Source organism: Canis lupus, chromosome 6, assembly GCF_003254725.2.
Source record: "Canis lupus dingo isolate Sandy chromosome 6, ASM325472v2, whole genome shotgun sequence".
In the NCBI taxonomy this organism is placed as follows: Eukaryota; Metazoa; Chordata; class Mammalia; order Carnivora; family Canidae; genus Canis; species Canis lupus.
The window spans coordinates 1,173,679-1,200,153 of record NC_064248.1 but is presented as its reverse complement, the minus strand read 5'-3'; the positions used below and the strand labels follow the sequence as shown (position 1 = coordinate 1,200,153).

The 26,475-nt window shown below is 35.4% G+C and overlaps 1 protein-coding gene and 1 non-coding gene across 5 annotated transcripts in view; both read right to left on the bottom strand.

Moving 5' to 3' along the window:
- Nucleotides 1-26,475, bottom strand: part of LOC112643346 (S-adenosyl-L-methionine-dependent tRNA 4-demethylwyosine synthase TYW1) — a 246,258-nt gene that overhangs the window by 67,918 nt on the left and 151,865 nt on the right. For all 4 annotated transcript variants that reach the window (XM_035718170.2, XM_035718172.2, XM_035718168.2 and 1 more), the window contains exon 14: nt 3,449-3,559. In XM_035718170.2, coding sequence (XP_035574063.1) covers nt 3,449-3,559 — 111 coding nt within the window. The remainder of the gene's footprint in view (nt 1-3,448; nt 3,560-26,475) is intronic.
- Nucleotides 7,646-7,752, bottom strand: LOC112646391 (U6 spliceosomal RNA). The gene has a single exon (XR_003127623.2). It is a non-coding gene; the product is annotated as a U6 spliceosomal RNA (small nuclear RNA).

Genomic DNA, 26,475 nt, shown 5'->3' with positions numbered 1-26,475 from the left:
TGTTACTATTAATTTTACAAAACCCTCCATTTTAGAAAATTTTTCACTTTAATTAATAAGACAACAATTAAAGTGCCTTTTCAGATGTTAAACTGTTGAACTCTATTAAATAGAAAAGCCTGCCTTCTCCTTTACTGATTTCATTTCAATCACTGGGATTACAAAAGTAATCCATGCTCACTGTAAAAATTTGCAGAACATAAAGACGTGAAAAATAAAATCACTAAGCCTTTCTCAGCCTTTCTTCTAAATACGACACTGTGAACAGTATATGTCCTTCCATACTTTTCTTACATAAATATATCCAAATGTATATGGTTAAAAATGTAAACAAATAAAAAAAATGTAAACAAATAAATATTATCCTAGAACTTGTTCTGTTTCCTAAGTATACTATATTCTGCAAACATCCCTTTTGCTACTTCAGTTTATAAGAAGATACTTCATTAATCTGATAGACAAATAAGAGCTGAATTTAACAAAGTATGTGATCCAGTCCTCAATGGCACAGGAACACATAATGCAGGCCATTTCTCTCTTAGGCCTTCGGTAAGAAATGATCTGATCTCTACCAAGCTTTCCTCTTGATACAACTATTATCTGTTATATGCAATCATTTACATAACATAGGTTAGATTACATAAATCTCCAAGAATTTTTAAATAAGATCTCTCCAAGTTGCTCATTTTACTTCGTAGACTTGGCCTTGTTCAGTAAGACCATCCATTTCCCAAACAATGTATCTATATAAAATTTTGTATCTCTGGTGCTTTGATGAAGCCTGGTACATGGAGAGAGATGAAAAATATCTGTTGAATGCAGGAGTAAAATAGTAAACTGGAAATCTCATTTGAAAGAAACTATGTTATTGTAACATCTCAGTTATAGACAAAAGGCTTTATTTCTGAGTTACATTAATAGTTTGTCAAACTAAAAAATACCAATCAGAGAATGATACTACTTATAAAGTAGACATCTTTCTTTTAAAAATAACACTGGTTGATTCTTTTCTGTAAACAAGGAAGGAAGGAAAGAGGGGAGGAAGGGAGAAAAAAGGTGACTGTGTGGTCTGGCCAACTTGCTTTATAATAGAAGTTTTACTGCAGCATCATTGGAAGCAGCATTCTTTAATAGCTAAGTCATAAATTAAAACACCATTAATCCCTGATGCTGGCAAGGTTTTCTTAAGCTGACACATACACTGCAGATGCAGTTTGCATCTTTGCATCATTAGAGCTCTTGCCAAGAGTAGCCTTTTAAAATTAAGAGCAATTTCAAAATAAAAGAGTGTCTTTGACCTGACTACAGATGTAATGCTGCACACTCAGACAACAACATTTCATCTCTTCCCACCTCCCCGCCCCTTCAGGGTACAGTACCATAGAAGGCGGGACTTACTAAAGGACAGTTGTGAAACTGAAACATCCTCTGAAATGACAGAGTACAACCACTTCATACACATACACTGACGAGTGGAGCTATTGGAGACTGGATGAATTTTCCAGTCACCTTTTCTCATTTTGTGGATTCTTAGGTGTCCAAAAAACCACATGCCTTCTAACACTCCACAGCTTTAACTATCATGGCATGCTGGCGATTTCCAAATTATTAACAGACAGCCCTGTCTTATCCCCAGATCTCCAGGCTTATATAACCTATGGCCTATTTGAACCTGTCCTCGGATATTGAAATGATCTCTCCAATGATTGAGACCAAAATAGAACTTGTGAAATTACTCCCCAAATTTGTCACCCTCTTCCACTGGTCTTTTCCACCTCAGGAAACTGTTCCACAGCCATACAATTGCTTAAGCCAAAAACCCAGGTGATATTCTTGATTCTACTTGTTTTTTCACTCCCTGCATCTCATCAAGGTCTATCGGTTCTACTTCAAAAATTTATCCCAAGTATACCCACTACTTTCCAACTATATTGCCAATGACCTTCCCCAAGCCAACACATCTCTTGCTTTAGAACTAGTCTACCTATTCCTATTCTGACCCTCTATAATCCATTCATGGCAGCAGTGGTGTGATCTTTTAAAATCATAAATGAGATCACATTACTCTCCAGCTTAAAACTTGCCCAGTACATCTACTATTCAAAAAGCTTACCATAAACTTAGTATAAAATCTAGTTCTTTTCTTGCTTGAAAGTTCTAACAAAATTTGGCCCCATCCCACCTCTGTGATTCATCTTGTCTCTCTGCCAACTTCCGCTGCCCCACTGAGATCACATGGGACCTCTGAACACTACTTGAGCCATCTGCTCAGAAGGCTCTAACCCCAAGCCTTTGTGTACTGTATTGCTTCTTACTATTTAGGAATCAGTTGTAAAAAAAAAAAAAAAAAAAAAAAAGTTATCTCCTCAGAAAAGCCTTCCTGCTTATGAAATCTAAAACAGCCAATTACAAAATCTAGCAAAACAGTATCTGCCATTTGACAAACCAAACCACTCACAGGAATCCATCCCAAAGAAACACTGGCAAAAACAGGCCAGAGACAACCAGACATTACATTACATACCACTAATCAAATAATCTTGAAATGCAAACACACACACACCTGATCAGGATTGTCTTGTTCTAACTACCAAACTACAGAAAAATCGGAATATAGATATAGGGAACCGGAAGTAGCCATCATAAATGACCCATGTTCTTCAACAATATTACTGATGTGGGAGGTGAGGCAGAGGAGAGAGAACAAATGGAAAAGGAACTAACAGTTTAAAGGAAATTTACGGGAGCAACAAGCCAATTACAGTCAATGTCCCTTATCTGGATCCAGATTCACAAATACCGTTTAAATAAGACGAAATAATTGGTCAGGTTTAAAGCCTATTTCCGATACTTGAATGACTATTGTTAAAACTGTTCAGTTGTGGGAGCAGTATTCAGGTTGTTTAAAGTGACTGTATACCTTTTAGAGACATATCCTAAACAGTTAAGGATGAGTCAAATAATGTGGGGTTTTGCTTCAAAATAACAGGGTAAGGCAGAGAAAATGGGTATGGGTAGAGCTGAAATAAGACTGGTCCTGAGTTGGTATTTTTCAAAGCTGGGCGATGACTGGGCGATGGAGGGTCATTAGACCAGTTTCTCTACTTCTGCTTATGTTTGAAATTCTCCCCAATAAAAGTTTATTTTAAAGCCAACCAATTCCTCACTACAACACTATTTCTTAGCATACTAATATTACAATGTAGTTTTTAATTACTGATTTTGTATTGACTGTCTACCTCTCCATAAATATGAGCTTTATAAGAGCAAACGCTTAGTCTTTACTGTTATGATCCCCAATGCCTAGAACTGCCAGGTTCTTGATTCATATTTCTGAATGTATAAATAAAACATGTAGGACCCCCTGTAGAGTTTTAAAAGATGCTAATTTCACTGTGGCCAACAAAGCACCACCGGAAATGTGATGACGTGGCCGGCAGGAGCTTACCTTCACTTCGATGAAGTCAGGATTCCCCAGGGACACCAGCTCAGCATAGGCCTGGAGTTCATCCACATTCCATGCTTTCACTAGAGTCAGTCTGTACACGGTACGCTGTTGCTAAAACAAAGGAAAAGCCAACTCTGTTTTTATCTTGGTAGACAGTCACACCTAGGAAGGTTTTCAAATTTCCACAGTAAGAATCCAGGTAAGGTGAAATTCAGCATGAACTTTTATAAACTGAAGTTATATTTTGTAGAAAGATGAAAAAATGTATACTAATGTAATAAGATTCCCATAAGACTTTTAAAGGTGCAGATACTGACATATATCTTTTCTTATAATCTCTAACATAGTTTTAGATACCCAAATGTTTCTTGACAACTACACACTTGAGTTAGATTTAGTAAGGAATAGTAAAGTGACCGAATAGTTTAAGACTGTTGAAAATTAATTCAAATAACCTACAGGCTTTCAGGTACCAATCACTCAAGTGTTTAGGATAAGAATTTCTAATTACTTGTCTTCTTTCCTACTTTCTCACCATTAATGATCACTTGTTGGTAGAAAAGCACATTTATGAATTGTCAGTGTTGTCACCTATTTACCATTTACCCAAGGAGCTTCTGCTTTTCTGAAAAGCAATTAGACAATAGACATCAAAGGCTTTAAAAAGTTTATGCCCTTTGACTTTTTTCCCCTCAAATGTCATTTATTAAATACAATTCCAGAGAAATTAGCAGATAAAAGGAAGTCTGGGAAGTGGGTACAGTACACAGACCTCTTTATATCACACAGAAGGTCAAAATAAAATGAGCTACAGGCAAAAAGCCAGTGATGCAACTATGGTCCATTCATCTGGAGAAGTTCCACCCCTGTTCCCCACTTCCCCCAGCCCTTCCCTTTGACTTTCTTTGTAGCTCCCTTCTAGGACCCAAAGACACATTTTTAAATGTTTGAAGGCTTATTTCAACATCTCAGAACATTACTAACAACATTTTAAAACCTAAAGCAAAAAAATTAAAAAAAATAAAACCTAAAGCAAGAGTGGGGGTGGGGGCAGGATCTATGACTACCCTATAACCAATAGTGTATGGCAAAGGTGGTATGAAGTACGTGCTTATGTGTGCATGATTACACATCCATCTGCAGCACGTTCCCAGGCAATATCCATGCTGCTAAAACTCAAAGCATGCTTTAAGTAGCAAGGCTCAAGATACTTGAGAAAAAAAGTGAGGTGAGAAATGAACAAAATGATATCAATCTTTCTACTTTTGTCTAAGTTTGAAGATTTCTGTAATTAGTAAAAAAAGAAGAAACACTTGAGATCTTTAATGAAAAAAACTAATGGAGGCAGCCATACCAGAAAACTAGCCATACCATAAATTATTTTAAAAACAGTATATAATGCATGAAAAGACAAATCTTCCAGATTCCTCTTACATATCTAGAATTCACCTAACAAAAAATGGTAGAGAACTGCAGACCACTCTCATTTGTACTTATATACACAAAATGTCACAGAAATTTTAGCAATTAATAAGATTTAGCACTATGTTAAAAGTTCTAGGAATGTGGGATGTTTAGGTGGCTTAGTTGGTTGAATGTCCAACTCTTGATTTCGGCTTAGGTCACGATCTCAGGGTTGTGAGATGGAGCCAAGCCAGGCCCTGTGCTTAGCGAAGAGTCTACTGGAGATTCTCTCTCTCCTTCTCCCTCTGCTCCTTACCCTGCTCATACTGTCTCTCTAAAATAAACAAAATCTTTTTAAAAAATTCTAGGAATGCAAAATCTTAAAAAAACTCTAAGATTCATCACATGGTTCAACACAAAAAAAAAAAAAAATCCATATGGTCATCTTCAGAGCTACACAAAGATATTTGATATAACTTAAAAGCCATCCCTAATTTTAAAACAAAACTGAGTAAACAAATCAAAGGCCATTTTAGTTACCAAACTAAATAATTAAAACACATCTTTAACATATAGAGAATACTCTCCAGTTAATAGTCAATGTCATTCTCAGTCATTTAAAAAATACAGGCATTCTCATTTAGTCATACTAACAAAATGTCCACTCTGTTATTTTTATCAATACTTCCCCTGAAAGTTAAAATCAAAGCAATAAGGCAAGGGAACAACAATTATTGGATACTATACAAAAAATAATTACTTGCAAATGATATAACTGGCTTCTTGGAAACCTTAGAAAGTCAACTAAAAAATGTTAAGGAAGATGGCCAGTTACTAAATCAAAGTACAAAAAGGAACAGCTTTCCTAGCATAGATTAGTGGAGAAAACTGGATGCTGGGGCCAGACTGAATCCCAGACCACATACTTAGCTACCTTTACCCCTCTGTTCCTCAGTTTCTTTCTTTTTTTTTCTTTAAAAGATTTTATTTATTTACTTGAGAGAGAGAAAGAGAGAGCAGAGAGAGAGAGGGAGAAGCTAACTCCCTGCTTAGCAGACAGCCCAACATAGGACTCGATCCCAGGACCCCGGGATCATGACCTGAGCCAAAGGTAATGACCTTAATGACTGAGCCACCCAGGCGCCACTGTTCGTAGTTTCTACCCTGTGTAAAATGAGGGTCCTACACAGATAAAAAGCACGAATTCATGTAGAACTTAGAACCCAGACTGATAGCAGGAAGTCCTAAATAGTATTAGTTACTAGATGCCATCAACAACTAATTATGAAATGCAAGGCCAGGAAAATTCTACTTAAATTATAAAATACATTTTTAAAATACCTAGTGATTAGTTTGTGAAATAACATGGATAGTGAAGAAAATAAACTTTTCTGAGACCTAAACAAAAACTTACCTACATGGAGAGCCAGGACAGATTTATAATGTTAACTCCAGTGGGAGTTTAAAATTCCTTGGAACAAAAAAACTGGCAACGATACCAACAGTAACACTAGCAGGAATTAGCAATTACTCAGCACTTACCACATGCCAGCTGTTGTTTTAAGTGCTTAATATCATAGCGAAGACTCCAATATTTGTCTAATCTTTACAACAAATCTTACAAAATAGGTTTGATTATTATCTTCACATTACAGTTACGAAATTGAGGCCTAGAGCTATTGAATAAATTACTCAAAGTTACATAGCTGGAAAGTAGCAAGGCTGGGATATGAACCCAAATAGTATGGCTCTCTCTCACTCTGCTAAACCTTTTTAAATTGTGAAATGAAACATACAAAGAGAAATGTATATAAAACATGTATGTGTAGCTAAAAGGGTTATTAGCATAAAGAAAACACCCATTACTTGGCCACTATCCATTCCCTTTGTCCCAAAGACACCTAATATCCTGACTCTCACATTACAGTTTAAGATTTATGCCTATGTTTGAAATTTATGTAAATGGAACCATTATCCTTTTGTGTTTTGCTTCTGTCATTCAACATATTTATAAAATTCATCCATGTCACTGGATGTTCACATTTGCTCATTTTCATTGTTATCCAGTATTCCATTATTTGCATATATAACAATTTATTCAACTATTCCCCTACTGATAGACATTTGGATCATTTCCATTTTCAGCTGTTATGAAACAATGTTGTTATACTTTTTTGACACTGGCGTTTAATTCTGCCAATTTTAGGAAACTGTTTGAAATGCTATTATGACATACACTCTTTTAGGTCTGGCTTTTTTCACAGAATTTGACATTTGTGAGATTATCCATACTGTTGGACATGGCTGTACAGACAAATTCATTGCCATTTTGTACTTCATCATATGAATATACTACTAGTGAAAGTTGTATCTTTGTTTTTCCCCAGTTTGGGTCTCTTACAAAATAATGTTGCCATCAGTGTTATTTACTTAACTCCTGAGATGCACAAGAGCACGTAATTTTCTTGGAGCATCTGAGAGCAGAAATGCTGGGTCATTGGATGTGTATTCCTGCAATTCTAGCAGGTGCTGCCAATCCGGCTTCCAGAATCATTCCACCTTACTTCCACCTGCGGTGTCTCAGTTCCAGTTATTTCTCTTCTTCAACAATACTTGGTGTTGTTAGTGTTTAAAATTTGCCAGCCTTGCATTGTTTTATTTTGTATTGGCCTGATTACTAAATAAGTTGATTATGTTTCTGGTCATTTAGATGTGGGCTTTTATGAAGTACTTGTTCAAGTGTTTTAAATATTTCTCTATTGGGCTGTCTTTTCCCTACTGATATATTTTTTTTTAAATATGGAGCACTTCATGAATTTGCATGTCATCCTTGAGCAGGAGCCATGCTAATCTTTTCTGTATTGTTTCAACTTTAGTATATGTGCTGCCAAAGCGAGCACTGATATATTTTTCTAAATTTTTATATATTCTGGCTAGATGAGGACTATTATAAACATCTTGGAAATCGTTTCATACACTTTATGGTTTTCCTTTTCCTTTTTACTTTCTTTGTATCTTTTCATCAGCAAAGTAACTAATTTTCATACCTTTTTATCTATAGCATACTTATAATCAAATTGCTACAGACAAAGAGAAGCATTAGGGGGTTACCGGAAAAGAAATACCACTGGACTTCATTAGTTTATTTCAAATTATCAGCTTCACATCTGGGTTTTAGCTGTGTCTGTGGGGGGCTTACTCAATGGAATCATTTCAGAGACTTTATTTAAAGTCTGTTTAAAATTAGTTAAAGCAATTCCTAAGGTCTCTAGAAGAACAAAAGGGTGTTAGACTCTAGTTAGATTAGATTAAAACAAAAACTGGGTGCAGATGTTGCTTGAAAGGTGAAAGCTAGAATTTCCTTTACAAAGGAAACACTTAACACTGTTATTTTATCCTTCTTTTTGTTAAAAAAAAGAAAGAAAGAAAAGAAAAAAAAAAGAAAAGAAAAGAAAAGGAAAAAGAAAAGAAAAGAAAGAAGAGTGTGAGCTGGATTGTATTCATTTAATTTGAATTAAACTTTTGTTTTTTCCGTTTGGGGACTTAGTACTTTTAATTTGCATAGGCTTTGGAATGGTTATTACTACAGAATTTTCAGAATGTGGTATGTTATCTAGTAGGAACAGATATAGCGTGATACCATGGAATACAAAAATGAGGATGAAAGTATTTAATTGGGGCAAACAGCTTAGCTACCTGTTGTTTGTGGACAGTGTTATTTGTAAAATGTCACAATGTGATTTGTCAAAAATGTCAAAAAGTTGGCATGTTATAATTTCATGTATTTTCTGTTAAATCTGAGAATCTAAGATGCCCCTGACCTGCACCGGTGGTGCACAGTGACACAGTAATATCGGGGGGAAGGGGAGATATTTGCAAGTACTATCATATCTAATGTGGCTGGTCTCTAGCAAGAGACCTAGATGTTCACCTCTAAAATTTAGACCAGATCTTTGTGACAGATTTTAAATTTGGGTTTTAACTTACGTTGTTTCTTAGGGGAAGCAATACATGAACTGAAAATACATGGACTAAAAACTGAGGTCAAAATAGCAAAGGTAAATGTTCAGTGCTTATCAAAGAGAACTGAGGGAGAAAAGGACTAGGTCAAAAAGGCCTGAGCAGTCAGAAGGATGGGAGAAAGGAGGAAAATGTGTAAGATGAACAAAGAACCACAGAGTGACAATTATGTTCTGGCTCTGGTGCCAGATGTGTGAATCCAGGTGGGCCCTCTGTGTCTCTGCTTAAATAACATCAGTGTTATTTCCTGGGGATTTAATTTATTTAATGGGGACAGTAATAGCGTCAGCATCTTGTAGTACTGTCGTAAGAAGAACTAAAACAAAGGGCTCAGAACATGGTCTGGCACAAATACGGGTAGCAATAAATTTTAGCCACTATCGCCAGCACCACCAGTAGCAGCTCCACAGATTCACTGGTTACCCAACCAATAGTCACTGGGTCCCTCTCTACACCAGGCATAAGGCGCTGGAGATACAGCAATGAACAAAGCAAACAAAGTGCTGTCTGTTGTATAATTTACATTCTATTCTGCTAAATAAAACCAGAGTCAGAGAAAATTAGCAACAGTAGTAATACCAAAAGAGGAGAGGAGCCAAGAAACTAGCAGAGGTAAGACTCCACCACTGCTGCTTTTTGCACTATCTCCTCAATTTACAAAAACCAAAGTGAATATTGAACAAATTGCATGCTTGTTAAAAAGTCAATTCTGGGGCAGCCCGGATGGCTCAGCGGTTTAGTACTGCCTTCGGTCCAGGGCGTGATCCTGGGGACCCGGAATCGAGTCCCATGTCAGGCTCCCTGCATGGAGCCTGCTTCTCCCTCTGCCTGTGTCTCTGCCTCTCTCTCTCCCTCTCTCTCTCTCTTCTCTGAGTAAATAAAATCTTAAAAAAAAAAAAAAGTTAATTCTGAATGATTTAAAGCCAAAACAAAAACAAAACAAAAAAAGACAAAAAAATCTCCTCAAAATTAAAACAATTCCTCACCAATGACTATTGTTGCTAAAAAGAAATGAACATTTAATACCTCTACTAGAAACTGGGCAATCTATCAAACTCCTTAGAAACCACACCTATTATTGAAATGGCTTTAAAGAAGTTTTATACTATTTGTGGGAGACAAAAAAAAAAAAGTGTCAATCTGATAAATTAAATAAATAAAGAATGAGAAAATAAATTCGAAGATATAACTCATGATGCAACCAAATGAAACATTCTTTACATTCAAAGATAAGCAGGAAAACTATTGTAGAATTACTCTTAAAAAAATTAAGTAGGAGCACCTGGGTGGCTCAGTTGGTTAAGTGTCTGTCTTCAGCTTAGGTCATGATCCGAGAGTCCTGGGATCAGCCCCACATCAGATTCCCTTCTCAATAGGGAGTCTGCTTCTCCCCCTCCTTCTGCTCTTCCCTGCCATGTGCTCTCTCTCTCTAATAAATAAATAAAATCTTAAAAAAAATAAATTAAGTAGCCAATCAATTTCAACCTTAATGAACAACTGAAGATGCAGATCAAGGAAAGAGGGTAAAAAAAAAGTTATAAGACTCAGTGAAGAAAGTCTGATTCAACAGGAAATCAGTAAAGAAAACACATCAAGCCACTAATAATGTTTATTTCCCAAAAAGAAAGAGAAGGGTTGTAGGTTTATTATTTATGTTTCTTCTTAGAGATATGTAAAACACCACGAAGTATACTAACATACACATTACAAATCTCAGAAAAAAAAAAAACAAACAGCAACAAGAATATTTGAAAAAAGGATGGCCAAAAACTTCAAAAATTTAATGAAAAACATAAATCTACATATCTAAGAAGCTCAAAAAACTCCAAAAAGGATAAATTCAGAAAACCATACTAAGACACATTATAATGAAACTGTCAAAAGACAAAAAAAATTGAAAGCCACAAGACAGAAGTGTTTTATCAGATATGAGATCCTTGATGAGATTAAGAGCCAATTTCTCATATTTCTCATCAACAACCATAGTAGTTAGGAGGCAGTGGGATGACATTTAAACTGCTGGGGGGGGGGGGGGGGGACTGTCAACCAGGAATATTATACCTGTCAAAACTATCCTTCAAAGATAAAGGAAAAACTAAGCCATTCCCAGATGAAGAAAAGCTGAGGGAGTTCACTAAGAGCAGACCTGCCCTTGGAGAAACAGAAAAGGGAGTCTTTTAGAACAACAGGAAATGATACCAGACAGTAACCTGAAACCAAAAGAAGAAATAAAGAACTCCAATAAAAGAGTTAATAAATACATTAATAAATATAAAAGCCAATATTACTCATTTTTGAGTTTCCTATTTTTGTTTCCTAGGTGATTTGAAAGACATCTACACAAAACAGTTTAACTACAGATCTACAGATTTATATTAACAGGTATGCAGTGTATAAAGATGTAACTTGTGAAATTAACAACATAAAAGGAGGAAGATGGAGTTTTGTAGGATTAGTTTTTGTATGTAACTAAAGTTAACCTCGCAGGAATTCAAACTAGACTGTTCTAAAGCAAAAGTCTTGGGCTGCCTGGGTGGCTCAGCAGTTGAGCATCTGCTTTTGGCCCAGGGCGTGATCCTGGGGTCCTGGGATCGAGTCCCGATTCAGGCTCCCTGTGGGGAGCCTGCTTCTCTCTCTGCCTGTGTCTCTGCCTCTCTCTGTGTCTCTTATGAATAAATAAATAAAATCTTTTTAAAATTAATTAATTAATTGTCTTAGTAGTTGAAACCCCATAATAACTATTAAGAAAATAACTAAACAAATATACAAACAAAATGAAGAGAGAATCAAAAACTACACTGGAAAAAAATCAATCAAATAAAAAAGGGCAGCACTGGAGGAAACGAGAAACAAAAAAATATGTAAGACATATAGAAAAGAAATAAAAATCATACAAGTCTTCATCAATACATCACTTTAAGTTGATTAAATTAACCCATTAAAAGACAGAATGGATTTTTCTTTAAAATTTAACCACTTCTGGGGATCCCTGGGTGGCGCAGCGGTTTGGCGCCTGCCTTTGGCCCAGGGCGCGATCCTGGAGACTCGGGATCGAATCCTACATCGGGCTCCCAGTGCATGGAGCCTGCTTCTCCCTCTGCCTGTGTCTCTGCCTCTCTCTCTCTCTCTCTCTCTCTGTGTGTGTGTGTGTGTGACTATCATAAATAAATAAAAATTAAAAAAAAAAAGAAAAACTTAACCACTTCTATGCTGTCTGCAAGAGAGATTCACTTTAGATCCAAAGACACAGATAAGTGAAAGGATGGAAAAATTGCATTCCATGCAAATGGTAACCAAAAGAGAGCTGGGGTGGCTCTACTAACATCAGACTAAATAGATTTTAAGTAAAATATTGTTACAAGAGCCAAGAAAGGTCCTTATATATTGATAAAACGGTTAACTCATTAAGCTATAACATTTATAAACACACACACACACACACAAACACACACACTAAACAACAGGTACACACAAGGTATCTTCAATAAGATTAACAGCTAATTTCTCATCAGGAGTATTGCCAAACCAGGAAATCCCACACGAGCCTTTGGTGTCCAGAGTTTTTATTTGGAGCTCCATCACATATGGCCCACATGGCTAAACTTGGGTTTCCAGACCCTCCTAGAGATTCAGAGTCATACTTTTAGTTATTAGTTCCCCTGGAGATTAGAACTAATAATGAAATTAATTAATAATGAAACTAGTAAGGTTACAAAGCCTCCACCATAAATTGTATCTTTAGACCAGTGGCCAAAGTCCCTAGGCAAACAAAGATATTCCTATCAGGGAGGGCATTCTGAAAATCAAGAGATCATCTCCCAGTATCCAAAGGCAAAAGCCATACACATCTTAGGTAAAGTTAATTTTTCACTACACAACACCAATAGGTCAGAGAAAAAACAAAAAGGGAAAATACTTTGCAATAAATAAAAATAAGACCATAACATATCAGAAATTATGGAAAACTGAAAAAGCATTGCTTGGAGAAAAACTAATAGCTGTAAACACCTACATAAAAATAAAAAAAATATCTCAAAACATTAACCTAAGTTCACATCTCAATGTAGAAGAGTAGTTAAGCCAAAAGGGAAAAGTGAGAAAAAAATAATAAAGATGAGAACAGAACAGAAGTAAAAGGGAGAATGGAGAAAACACTGGAGAAGAAAGAATATCCAAGTTGGTTCTATGAAAATATTAACACAACTGACAAACCTGTAACCAGACTAAAAAAGAGAGAGAAGACACATCTAAAATCAGAAATGAAAGTGGAGACAATACTGCAAACCTTGCAGAAATATAAAGGAGTATAAGAGAATACTGTGAACAACTGTATGCCAACAAATTAGATATAACCTAAATTAAATGGACAAATTCCTAGAAACACACAAATTACCAAAAATGAGTCACAGAGAAATGGAAAATCTGAACAAACCTATAACGAGTAAAGAGATTGAATCAGTAATTAAAAAAAAAAAAAAAAACTCCCAACCAAAAAAAGTCCAGAAACAGATGGTTTCACTGGTGAATTCTGTCAAACACTTCAAGAATAATTCTCAAACTCTTCCCATTAACAGAAGAAAAGGGAACACTTTTAAATTCCTTCTCTGAGGCCAGCCATTACCTTTGAACCAAACCAAACAAAGATATCACAAGAAAATATCCAGTATCCCTTATGAATATAAATGCAGAAATGCTCAATGAAATCCTATCAAACCAAATCCAATAGCTATTAAAATATTACGCAGGATAACTAAGTGGGATTTATCCCAGGAATGAAAAAGTAACATACTGCATGAATTCACTTTATGAAATATCCAGAACAGGTGTATCCTTAGAAAGAGAAAGCAGATTTGTGGTTGTCAGCAACTGGGTAGGGAGGATGGAGAGTATCTACTCACTGTATACAAGACTTTATTTAGGAATGATGAAAATGGTTAGGAACTAGGTAGAGGCAGTAATTAAATAACATCATGAAGGTACTAAATGCCAGTGCATTCTCCATTTCAAAATGGTTAACTTTATGTTATTTGAATTTCAGCTCAATAAAAAATAAAAAATCTCTGTCAAAATTCCGGCTGCCCATTTTTCAGAGAGGAGAGGAAAGCTGATTTTCAAGATGCATACAGAAATGCATATGGACCCAGAGAGCCAAAATAACTCTGAAAAAGAACAAATTTGTGGAACTCACACTTTCTGATTTCAAGACTTACACAAAGCTACCCTAACCAAGATTGTATGATACTGGCATAAGAACAGGTCTATGGATTAATGGAATAGAATTGAGTCCAGAAGTGAACCCACATGTATATAGTCAACTGATATGACAAGCATGTCAAATCCATTCAATGGAGGAAAAATAGTTTCTTCGACAAATAGTCCTGAGATAACTGAATATTCACATGCAAATATATGAAGTGGAACTCCTACTTCATACTATACATGCAAATTAACTCAAAATAGATCAAAGATCTATATGTAAGAGCTAAGTCAATGAAACTCTGAAAAAAAACATGAGGACAAGTTTTGGATTAGGCCATTAGATATGACACCAAAAGCACAAGCAACAAATGAAAAAAAAAATAAGTTGAAATTCATCAAAATGAAAAATTTTTATGCTTCAGTCTGGTGGTTCCTCAAAAAGTTAAACACTCAACTACCATATGACCTAACATTTCCATTCCTAGGCAAATACAACTGAAAGAATTAGAAACATAGGTTCACACTAAAACTTGAACATGAATATTCACAGCTTGTTATTCTCTCTTTTTAAAAAATTATTTATTTACTCATGAGAGACACAGAGAAAGAAGCAGAGACATAGACAGAGAAGCAGGCTCCATGCAAGGAACCCGATGCAGGACTCCATCCCAGGACTCCTGGATCATGCCCTGAGCCAAAGGCAGACACACTCAACCACAGAGCCACCCAGGCGTCCCACAGCTTGTTATTCTTAAGAGCCAAAAGGTAGAAACAACCCAATGTCCATCAGCTGAAGAATGGATGAACAAAATGTAGTGTGTATCCATACACTGGAGTATTATTCAGCTAGAAAAACAAAGAATGAGGTTCTGATTCAAGCAATTACATGAATGGATCTTGAAAACAATTATGCTAACTGAAAGAAGCCAGACACTATTAAAATGGTCTGGAATGAGATAATGCTAACAGTTGCACAATTTTGTGAATAAGCTAAAAGCCAGTGAATTTATACACTTTAAAAAGGTAAATTTATGCTGTATGAATTATATCTCAATTTTAAAAAATAAGACTGAATATCCATAAGTATCTTAGGAAGTCAGAATGTGAATGCCAATCTAAATACAGGAAAGAAAAAAAGGAAATACCTATAAAATATGGTGAGCTATCAGAAAAATCAATACTGTTAAAATGTCTGTAATACCCAAAGCTACCTATAGATTCAATGCAATCCCTATCAGAATTCCAATGGGATTTTTCACCAACCTAGGAAAAACAATCTGAAAATTTATATGAAATCATAAGAGACCCTCAAGGGCCAGCCAAAGCAATCTTGAGAAAAATGAACAAAGCAGGAGGCACACATATCCTGCTTTCAAAGTTTACTGCAAAGCTATTGTAATCAAACCAGCATGGCATGGACACAAAGACAGACACATAAACCAGTGGAACACAGAGTTGAAAATAAACTTCGGTATATACAGTCAACTAATCCTTGACCAGGGAACCAATATTTGAGCATTGAGAATACTCAATGGAGAAAGGATAGTCTCTTCAATAAATGCTGAGAAAACTGCATAATCACATACAGAGCAATGAAAATGGAGCCCTATCTTTCATCATTCGCCCTTTCATCAAAAATTAACTTGAAGTGGATTAAAGACTTCTATATGAACTGAAACCATATTTTTCATCAAAATTAACTTGAAGTGAACTAAAGACTTCTATATGAACTGAAACCATAAAATTTCTAGAAAATAACACAGGGAAAAAGTTCTCTGACACTAATCTTAGCAATGACTTTTTGGATATGACACCAAAAGTACAAGCAGCAAAAGCAAAAACAGACAAATGAGACTACATCAAACTAATCTTCAACAAAATGAAAAGTCATCCTACAGAATGAGAGAAAATACTTACAAATGATTTTCCGATTAAGGGCTAAAATATCTAAAGAACTACAACTCAATAAGCAAAAAAAAAAAGCCCCAAAAAACAAAAACAAAAAACCCAGAAACTGTCTGATTTTAAAATTGGGCAGAGGTAGGATACCTGGGTAGCTCAGCAGTTGAGCATCTGCCTTTGGCTCAGGGCATGATCCTAGAGTCCCAGATGGAGTCGAGTCCCACATTGGGCTCCTTGTGAGGAGCCTGCTTCTCCCTCTGCCTGTGTCTCTGCCTCTCTCTCTCTCTCATGAATAAATAAAATCTTTAAAAAAAAATGGGCATAGGAACTGAATAGACATTTTCCCAAAGAAGACATCCAAATGGCCAACAGGTACATGAAAAGACACTCAATGTCACTTATCATCAGGGAAATGTAAATCAAAACTACAATGAGATATTTGCTCACACATATTAGACTAGCTATCCTTAAGACAACAAAAGAAAACAAGTGTTAACAAGGATGTTTAAAAAAGGGAACCCATTTTGGGTTTGGGGAACTGTGAGTGGGAATGTAAATTGGTACAGTCACTATGGTGAGCAGTATGAAGGATTCTCAAAAAATAAAAAGTAGAACTAGCATATGATCCAGCAACTCCATTTCTGGGTATATATCCAAAGGAAATGAAAACAGGATATTCAAAATAGCCAATATATGGAAACATCCTAAGTGACTATCAACAGATAAATAGTCAACGAACATGTGGTGGAATATTACGTTGGAATATTACTCAGCCAAGAGAAAGAAGAAAATACTCCCATTTGAGACAAAGTGGATAACCATGGGCATCAAAGGCATTATTATAATAAGTGAGGTAAATCAAAGAAAGAAATACAAATATAGCTGACCCTTGGACAACATGGGTTTGAACTATGTGAGTCTACTTATATAGAGATTTTCAGTAAATATATACATACAGTACTATAAATCTATTTTCTCTTTCTTGATGTTTTCAGTAACATTTTATTTTCTCTAGTTTACTTTATTATTACTTTATTATAACATTTTATTTTCTCTAGTTTACTTTATTATTATTATTAGTTTACTTTATTATACATAGTATAATACATAGAATATTCAAAACATGTGTCAGGGGAGTCAAAAGTTAATATGCAGATTTACCACTGCACAGGGGGTTCGTGCCCTGAACCCCTATGATGTTTAACAGTCAACAGTATGATATCATTTATATGTGGAATTTACAGTAGTTGAAGTCACGGAAACAGAGTAGAATGGTGGTTACAAGGTGCCAGGGCGTTGGGGAGTTGGAGAGATATTGGTCAAAGGGTACGAACTTGCAATTATAAGATGAATAAAGTCCTGGAGATCTAATGCACAGCATTGTGATTATAGTTAACAATATTCTATATTTTATACCAAAGTTGCTAAGAGATTAAACGTTCTCACCATAAAAAAAGATAATTATTGGATGTGATGGAAATATTATATATCATATTGCATTATATAAATGTATCAAATGAACACACCTTAAACTTACAAAATGTCACATGTCAATGATCAATTTTTATCTCAACAAAAAAAGAAATGAGTAACAAGTATGGATATATGATTTATTATAAAAACTGACACTATAGAACAAGGTAGTAAAAGAAGATATTTTAAATAAACAGTGTTGGGTGAAATGGATGTCCATGTAGGGGGTTAAAAGCATCCACAATTTTAAAAAAATTTTAACAGATTATGGACTTAAATGTGAAAGAAAAACAACAAAATATTTAGAAAATAAGAATCTCTTCGTGATTTTCTTAAATGCTTTAAAACCACACTCAACAGAAAAGCAAGCATGATTAAGCTGGACTACATTAAAATTGCAACTTCTCCTTGTCAAAAGATATGAAAAAGAAAGAGACAAGCTATAGAATGAGAAAAGACATTTACTCATACCTATAATATGTAAATAACTTCTACAAACCAATAAGAAAAAAGATAAATGCAGAATGAATATTGACAAAAGCCATGAATGTCCCTGTATGGCTTTGAATAAGAATGCTTTTTCTGATTTAATGAGAGAACACTAACTTTGAAGAAAGTATCCTTCTCAAAACAGGGTATCCCAGTGACCAATGAAGAGAAATTCAAATTAAATCTACAAGAAAATATTATTTCACAACCCACCACAAAAACTGACAAAAGAAACTGGTGGCAAGGAAGAAAAACAACTGATACACACTGCTGTTAGGAGTGCAAATTCATATATTACTTTAGAAATTATTTGGCATTAACTACTAAATGTGAATGCATGCATATCGAATGATCCAGGAATTCCATTCCTAGATATACAGCCAACATTAAAGAACAAATACATACACCAAAAGACACGTACAGGAATACTACTTGCAGGATGATTTGGGATAGCCAAAAACTGGAACAAATGACTATTCTTCAACAGTAAAATAGATGAACTGTAGCATATTTATATAATGAAATAGAAAAATGAATGGACTACAGCTATATACAACAAGGACAAATCTAATAACATAAAGCAAAATACAGCTGACCCTTGAGCAGCATGCATGTGAACTGCATACATCGACTTACTGAATTTCTTACAGTAAGTACTAGACATGTATTTTCTCTTTCTTACGACTTTAATAGCATTTGTCTTTCTCTTGCTTACTTTATTGTAAGAATACAGTACATACTACATATACAAAATAGGTGTTAGTTTTTTTTTAAAGATTTTATTTATTTAATCATGAAAGACAGAGAGAGAGAGAGAGGCAGAGACACAGGCAGAGGGAGAAGCAGGCTCCATGCAGGGAGCCTGATGTGGGTCCCAGGTCTCCAGAATCACACCCCGGGCTGAAGGCGGCACCAAACCCCTGGGCTATCAGGGCTGCCCAAAATATGTGTTAATTAACTATGTTATGGGTAAGGCTTTTGGTCAACAGCAAGCTATTAGTAGCTCGTTTTGGGGGGGCAAAAATTATATAAAGATTTTCAACTGCACAAGGGGTCAGCACCCCAACCCCAGCATTGTTCAAGGGTCAGTTCTGTACCATATGATTCCATTTCTATAAAGCTCAAAACCAGAGTAAACTGTCTTACAATATTAGAAGTCAAATGGTGATTAGTTTTAGACAGAAGAGGGGCTTATGACCAGGAGGGAAGATGAATGGTATAAAAAGGTGACTCTGAAGGTGCTCTTAATATTGTATTTTTTAAGCTTGCTGCTGAATATAGAGGTGTGATCATTTTGTAGTAATTCACCAAGCTGTCCACTTAAGCTCTGTGCACTTTTCTGTACATATGATATACTCTAGTAATAAATCCTTTAAGAGATAAAATACATGCAAAATGCTGGGAAAAGTCATTCATTTTTTTAAAGCCCTTCTATGTTATATACATACGTATTCATGAATAAAGTGATATATTTATTTGACTTGAAATATTCCAATGCCTTCTCCACCCTCAAAACAGAAAAGAGACAGATGAAACAAGAAATGAAGAGTGCCAATAGTTGTCAAAGTGAAGATCATGGTCATAGAGGAATTCATTCTATTATTCTCTTTTTCCTGTGTTTTAAAAATCTATGGGATCCCTGGGTGGCGCAGTGGTTTGGTGCCTGCCTTTGGCCCAGGGCGGGATCCTGGAGACCCGGGATCGAATCCCATGTTGGGCTCCCTGTGTCGAGCCTGCTTCTCCCTCTGCCTGTGTCTCTGCCTCTCTCTCTCTCACTGTGTGCATATCATAAATAAATAAAAATTTAAAAAAATCTATAATAAAAAGTTTAAAAATATATAACTGTGAGTTACACAGAATTCTGTTGTTTCTAATTAGGCAGTTTTCAGTGCTACATATTCTGGATGAGGTTATTATATCCCAGGACTACAGCTCTTAATTTCAACGATTTATCTTGACAGTTGCAATTCAAGACGAACTCGAGTTGAAGCTATGTCAAAACAAGATAAAATGGTCTCCTAAAATATGGTACTGAGTTACTAGTAATCAAAGAAATGCAAATTGAAGCAGTAATGAGGTACCATTTTGGGTTATCAAATTGGCAAAGATTTTTTTAAAATAGCAATATCCAAGTGCAGCCTAGAGTTTATCAAGACAGGCGTACTCACTCACTGATGGTAAAAGCAGAATTCAGTAAAAACATTTTGGAAAGTAACATGGCAACATGATTAAAGAACCTGAAAAATACTCAAATCTGTTGACCCAATAATTGCACTTCTAAAAATTTTGCCTTTGGAAATGATAAAAATTGTGGACAAATACTGATGAATAAGAATATTCATTCTGGCTTTATTTATAATAATGAGGTATTATTAACTCTCAAGAGCTTCAATCTCAAGAAAGCACAAGATAATTTATGACATAGCTATTTAACACTAAAGTTGATTATTTCAGAGCAGTGGATATGAATCCTAACATAGCTGAGAAACTCTCCTAACAAAAGGAAAGAGCTCAATGGAAATGTTATTTTCAGAATGGGGTAAGAAATGGGGAGGGGGATGTGTGTTTTGTACTTGTTCCTATTGAGAAGAACTGGTTTTAAGAGAATGTTTAATGATGAGGAGTAATTGTTATGTAATAATGTTGAATTTTTAAAAGGCTAAAAACAAAACTGTATATATATGGTATTATTAATGACACAAATAAGGCTTGGAAGGAAATATAACAAAGGTTGTGGGATCAGAAAACATGTATACACACACATTTTTTAGTAGTATGAACTCTTGAGATGAGACTGAATCAGCTTAACAGTCTCTTGATATCCCTGATCTCAATTATCCATTATAGCAGATGGCTTCAACTAAATTCTCCTGCCCAGAGACCAGAAATTGAGTAAAGGATATAAAAAAGGATATTTGCCTTAGGTTCAGCAAAGCCTCAGAAGACCATGCATATAAACAAATATGACACAGAGTGTGCCTGGAGTTTGAAGAGTCATGTGCCTCTACAAGTTACTTACACAGCAAAAAATTTCTTTTTTTGAAATTTTTGAATGTCAAGAAGGGCTTGACATTCTCTTGGCAACATGGTTAATATGCAGGAAATGTTACCTATGTGAAGGAGTAGGAGGAAGGTATGTGATCCATGTATAGATGCAGAATAGACCACACACACACACACACATGCAACCACATATTATAATGCATATAACAGACATACGGGCAAAGGGGTTCGTCTCTTGAGGAGCCACAAGAAGAGAAAGAAGTGCAAATGCAAAGGACAAAGTAGGCTAAGAGCACTGGCAGCTGAATGAGACAAGGACAGATTATTAATAAATACCCAAAAGCAGGGGAAAAAAATTCCCATTAGAGGATTAAACAAAAAAAAGGCAGCAATATTTACACTTCAGAAAAGCCTAAGAGAAAATAATTAATTAATTAATTAATTAATTAATTAATTTTTAAAAGCCTAAGAGAAATATGGAGTAGTGTTTCTCCATCCTTTGGAGACTGGAAGAAAGTGGATGAGGTGACTCCAGTAGAATTTTAACAGGAGTTTTCACTGTCTGAAAAAATGACCTGTGCTCTGAGAACCACTAATACAGAAGTTTACAACATGGCAATACAAGGAAAAGGAATGAGAATAATAATTTTTTTAAAAGATGAATAAGGGAGGGCAGCCCGGGTGGCTCGGCGGTTTAGCGCCGCCTTCGGCCCAGGGCGTGGTACTGGAGACCAGGATCGAGTCCAGTGTCGGGCTCCCTGCATGGAGCCTGCTTCTGTCTCTGTCTCTGTCTCTTTCCTCTCTGTGTTTCTCAGGAATAAATAAATATTTTTTTAAAAAAAAAAGATGAATCAGGGAGAGAAATATAAAGAATAAAGACAAAAATAAATGAAAGAATAAATGGTAAGTTTTCTAGAGGAAGAAGGAGATAAGCACAAAATCTTAGGGCCACTCTCTCTACTTTCCATGTGAGAGAACATCTATACTGAGAAGTCTAAAGCCACTGCCATAAGGGGAATGAGAGAGGTAGCCTATCTACAGAAGAGTAAATACAAGTCAGATAAACAATGTCATAAAACTCAATAAGGAAAAGATCATGTTACCGCCTACACCAGAGTGCATACACAGACTCCAATCACCAAAGCAACAACATCAATTCAGATGTCTGTGGATATTGACAAAAAAGTAAAATCTCTGGCAATGTTCCCACAGGCAAGGTCTATCCATCATCCTGAAGCAGACACAAGCAGAAACACCTGAATCCAAGTATACAGAAGATGATATGAGGAGGCTATCTCAATATAGCCACAGCACATCTCACAAAACTACTGAGAGAAAGTAAATCTGAAGGGAATACGGAAAAGTCAGAAAGCATACATCCCTAAATTCAATAAATCCTATGGATCTATTTCTCCAGAAATATTACTTGTAACAATTAATTAAGTCCCAAATGTTATATATTAAAGGCTCTCTTCCTGGGGAATTAACTGTCCAAAGGCAAACATTTTATAAATGTTCAGATTGTTTTAACCCACCAACTACCCTCCTTATGCCTAAACTTGGCGAGGGGGGGCGGGGGGAAGGAATGACTCATTAGAAGGTGACTAAGTCCATGAAGTAAGCCTATAAAATTTCCTCCCTGGAAAGCTTAACAGTGACAAGATGTGCCTGTGTATACAGTACTCTAGCTCATATCTGACTCATAAGAAAGTGAATCTGGAATAACAGCAAGATGAGCCTGAAAGAAGGGTAGATGGCATTTGCTATACAAATAACTAAAATGCCAAAAATTAAGCCTTTCATACAAAATCCTTACTTACCTAATTCACATTATTTACCAAATAGTATGTATAATGGACATATGGTCAAAAGGATACATCATCTGTTGAGCCATCCCATCCCCACTGCCTTATATATGAAATGAAAAATGAAAAGTAGATAAAGCTAGCTGAAAAAATATAACGAAACAGCCTTGTGACCAGTAATTGGACCTAGCAGCCTATTAAAGCACCCGTGTGAGCAAAAATAACCTCCTACTCAAGAAGAACCTGCAAACAATTTCAAAAGATGTGTGGAAATTTGACATTCTCCAAAGACAGCCAACCAGAGTTTACAATTAGAAAATAAATTCCAGGGCAGCCTGGGTGGCTCAGTGGTTTACCGCCACCTTCAGCCCAGGGCATGATCCTGGAGACCTGGGATCAAGTTCCACGTCAGGCTCCCTGCATGGAGCCTGCTTCTCCCTCTATCTGTGTCTTTGCCCCTCTCTCTCTCTCTCTCTCTCTCTCTCTCTCTCTCTCTCTGTGTCTCTCATGAATAAAATATTTAAAAAAAGAAAAATTCCAGTAGAAGAATAATAAAGTGATAAAACAAGCAACTTTAAAATAAGTGATAAACAGAGGAGGATGTAACTTCATAAGGATGGCAACTTTCTCAAATTAAACTACAAATTCAATGCAATTTCAATCAGTAATCCCAAAGTTGTGTGTGTGTATGTGGTTGTGTGTATGAACACTGGCAAACTGGTTCTAAAATAAATATGAAAATGTATTAAGGTGCCAAGAATCAGCAAGACAATTTTGAAGAAAAACTATTTTGATGAAGGAGGAGGGGTCTTTGGTGCTATCAAGTCTTATAAAGCTATAGTAACCAGTGGCAATGTGACAAGAAGAAAAATCGATATAACACGTGGAAAGCTTAGAAATATCCATGAATATATGAAAATGTGATTATAACAGGCAGCCATCACAAATCATGGGGCAGAGAATGAATTATTCAAACAATGGATGCTGCTTCAATCCCTTATCGACACACAGGAAAAGAATCCCTGTTTCATACCATACTTAAAATAAACAGCTAGATATGCACACACACACATGTATGTGTGTACTAGTGAGGAAGAGACATGAAAGAGATCTTTAGGGTATTACAGGTGGATCAATTTTATTTAAAGATTCATCAAGCTGTATTCTTAATTAGGACTTGTGTACTTTAGCGATACATGTTACACTTCAACAAAAAAGAAAATTAACGTTAAGATCAGAACGCACATAAAATGAAACAACTTTATTGTTTTATAAAGCTGAGTAATGATGGAATATTAATATCTGAAGTTGGTACAAAAAATGTGTAGAGATGACAAGACCATGGAATACAAACTTACAAGGCAAATTTGGCAATATCTATTTAAAACCTTTATAATTTCTTACCCCAGGAATTTCTCTTCTATAATTTATTCTAAGTAATCAGAAATACGAGCAAAGATGTACATAGGTTTTCACACTGGTATTTAATAGTAGATAGGTTAAAAAAAAAACTAACAGCAAATCCACTTGATGAACAGGTATGCAGCAATTAAATGCAGTGTAATCGAATATTTATACAAAGGTCATGAATGACATAGTCCTAAGTGAAAAAAATCAATAACCTAAGCCTTCACTTTAGTAAAGTAGAGAATAATGAGCAATTTAAGCCTAGACCAAGTAGAAGAAAGAATAAAAGTTAGGGCAGAAATCAATGACAGTGAAAAAGGAAAACCAATAAAGAAAAACCAACAAAACCAAAACACAGTTCTCTGAAGAAAAAAAAAATCAATTAAAATTGATAAGCCTTTACTTAGGTTAGCCAAGAAAAAAAAGATAGAAAACATAACTTACCAAGATCAAAAATTATAGTGGGATCAGTAGTGATACTGATCCCATGGACAATAAAATAATAATAAAGGAATACCTCTATGCAAACAAATTTGGTAACATGGATGAAATGGACAAACTTCTTGAAGACCAAATGCACATAAGAGGAAATCATGATTAGGGCTATATATATTAAAGAAATTGAATGAATAATTAATAACCTTCCAAAACAGAAAGCAGCAAGCCCAGATGGATTCTGCCAAACATTTAAGACAGAAATGATATCAATCCACCATAATCTCTTCTAGAAAACAGAAGCAGAGGCACCACTTTTCATAGAATTCTGAGGCCAGCATTACCCTAATATCAAAACCAGATAAAGGCATTTAAAAAGAAAAATTGAGGTCAATATCTCTCATGAACATAAATTTAAAAAGAAAACATTACAAATTGAATCCAACAATGTATAAAATAATTATATACATGCTGACCACTTGAGATTTATTTCAGGTATCCAAGGCTGGTGTAGTATTCAAAACACTCAACATCACACAATAAATAACAGGCTAGGGTAGAAAAATCATGTGATCATATAAATTAATGCAGTGAAGTATTTGACAAAAGCCAACATTTATCATTCTACAATCTTCAGCAAACTAGAAATAAAGGGGAATTTCCTCCAAGCAATAAAGAATATCTACAAAGAACCCACAGCTAATAGAACACTTAATTATAAGAAATAGGACACTTTCCCCCTAAGACTGGGAGTAAGCCAAGATGCCCCCTCTCTTTTTACCCCTGGGAAAAAGAGAGATGCACTTTCATGGTAATGAGTTAGAATACACAAAGAACAGAGAAGTAGAAATTAACTCTCCTATTCAACAGGGTAACAGACCCAACTAGTACAATAAGACAAGAAAAAGAAATATAAGGTATATAAATTGGAAAGGAAGAAATAAAACTTTTTATTTGTAGATGACATGACGGTCTATGTAGAATATCTCAAAAAAACTATTGAGAACAGCAAGATCACAGTATAGAGGATTAATGTACAACTCAACTGCTTTCCTATATACCAGCCAGCAATGAACAACTAGAATTTGAAATTTTAAAAAAAATTTACAATAGCCCCAAAAATATGTGATATATATAAATCTACCAAAACTATATATAAGATCTATGTGTAGAAAACTATGAAAATCTGATTAAAGAAATCAAAGAAAATCTAAATAAAAGGAGAAATATTCTGTGTTCATGAACTAGAGGACTCAATATTGTTAAGATGTCACTTCTTCCCAACTTGATCTATAGATTCAACACAATTTCAACCATAATCTCAGCAAACTATTTCACAGATACTGACAAACTCAATGTAGGTTTAAATGGAACAATAAAAGACAACAACCTACACAATTCTAAAGAACAACAAAGCTGGAGAACTCACATGATCCATTTTCAATATTTACTGTAAAGCTATAGTAAATAAGATAGTATAACATTGGTGAAAAAAAGACACATAGATCCATCAGAATAGCTGAGAAATGAACCCAGACAAACAGAGTCAACTGATCTTTAGCAAAGAAACAAAGGCAATTCAATTGAGAAAATACAGTCTTTTCAACAAAATGGTGCTAGGATATTTGGACATCCACACTGAGTGAGAGAGTGAGAGAGTGAGTGAGGGAATAAATAAATAAATAAATAGATTTAGACACAAACTTTATACCTTTCACACAACCCCCCCCCCAAAACAAAACAAACAAAACCCTAAATATAGAATGCAAACCTATAAAACTTCTAGAAGAGGGGCACCTGGGTGGCTCAGTGGTTTAGTGTCTGCCTTTGGCTCAGGTCGTGATCCCAGGGTCCTGGGATCAAGTCCTGCATTGGGTTCACCACAGGAAG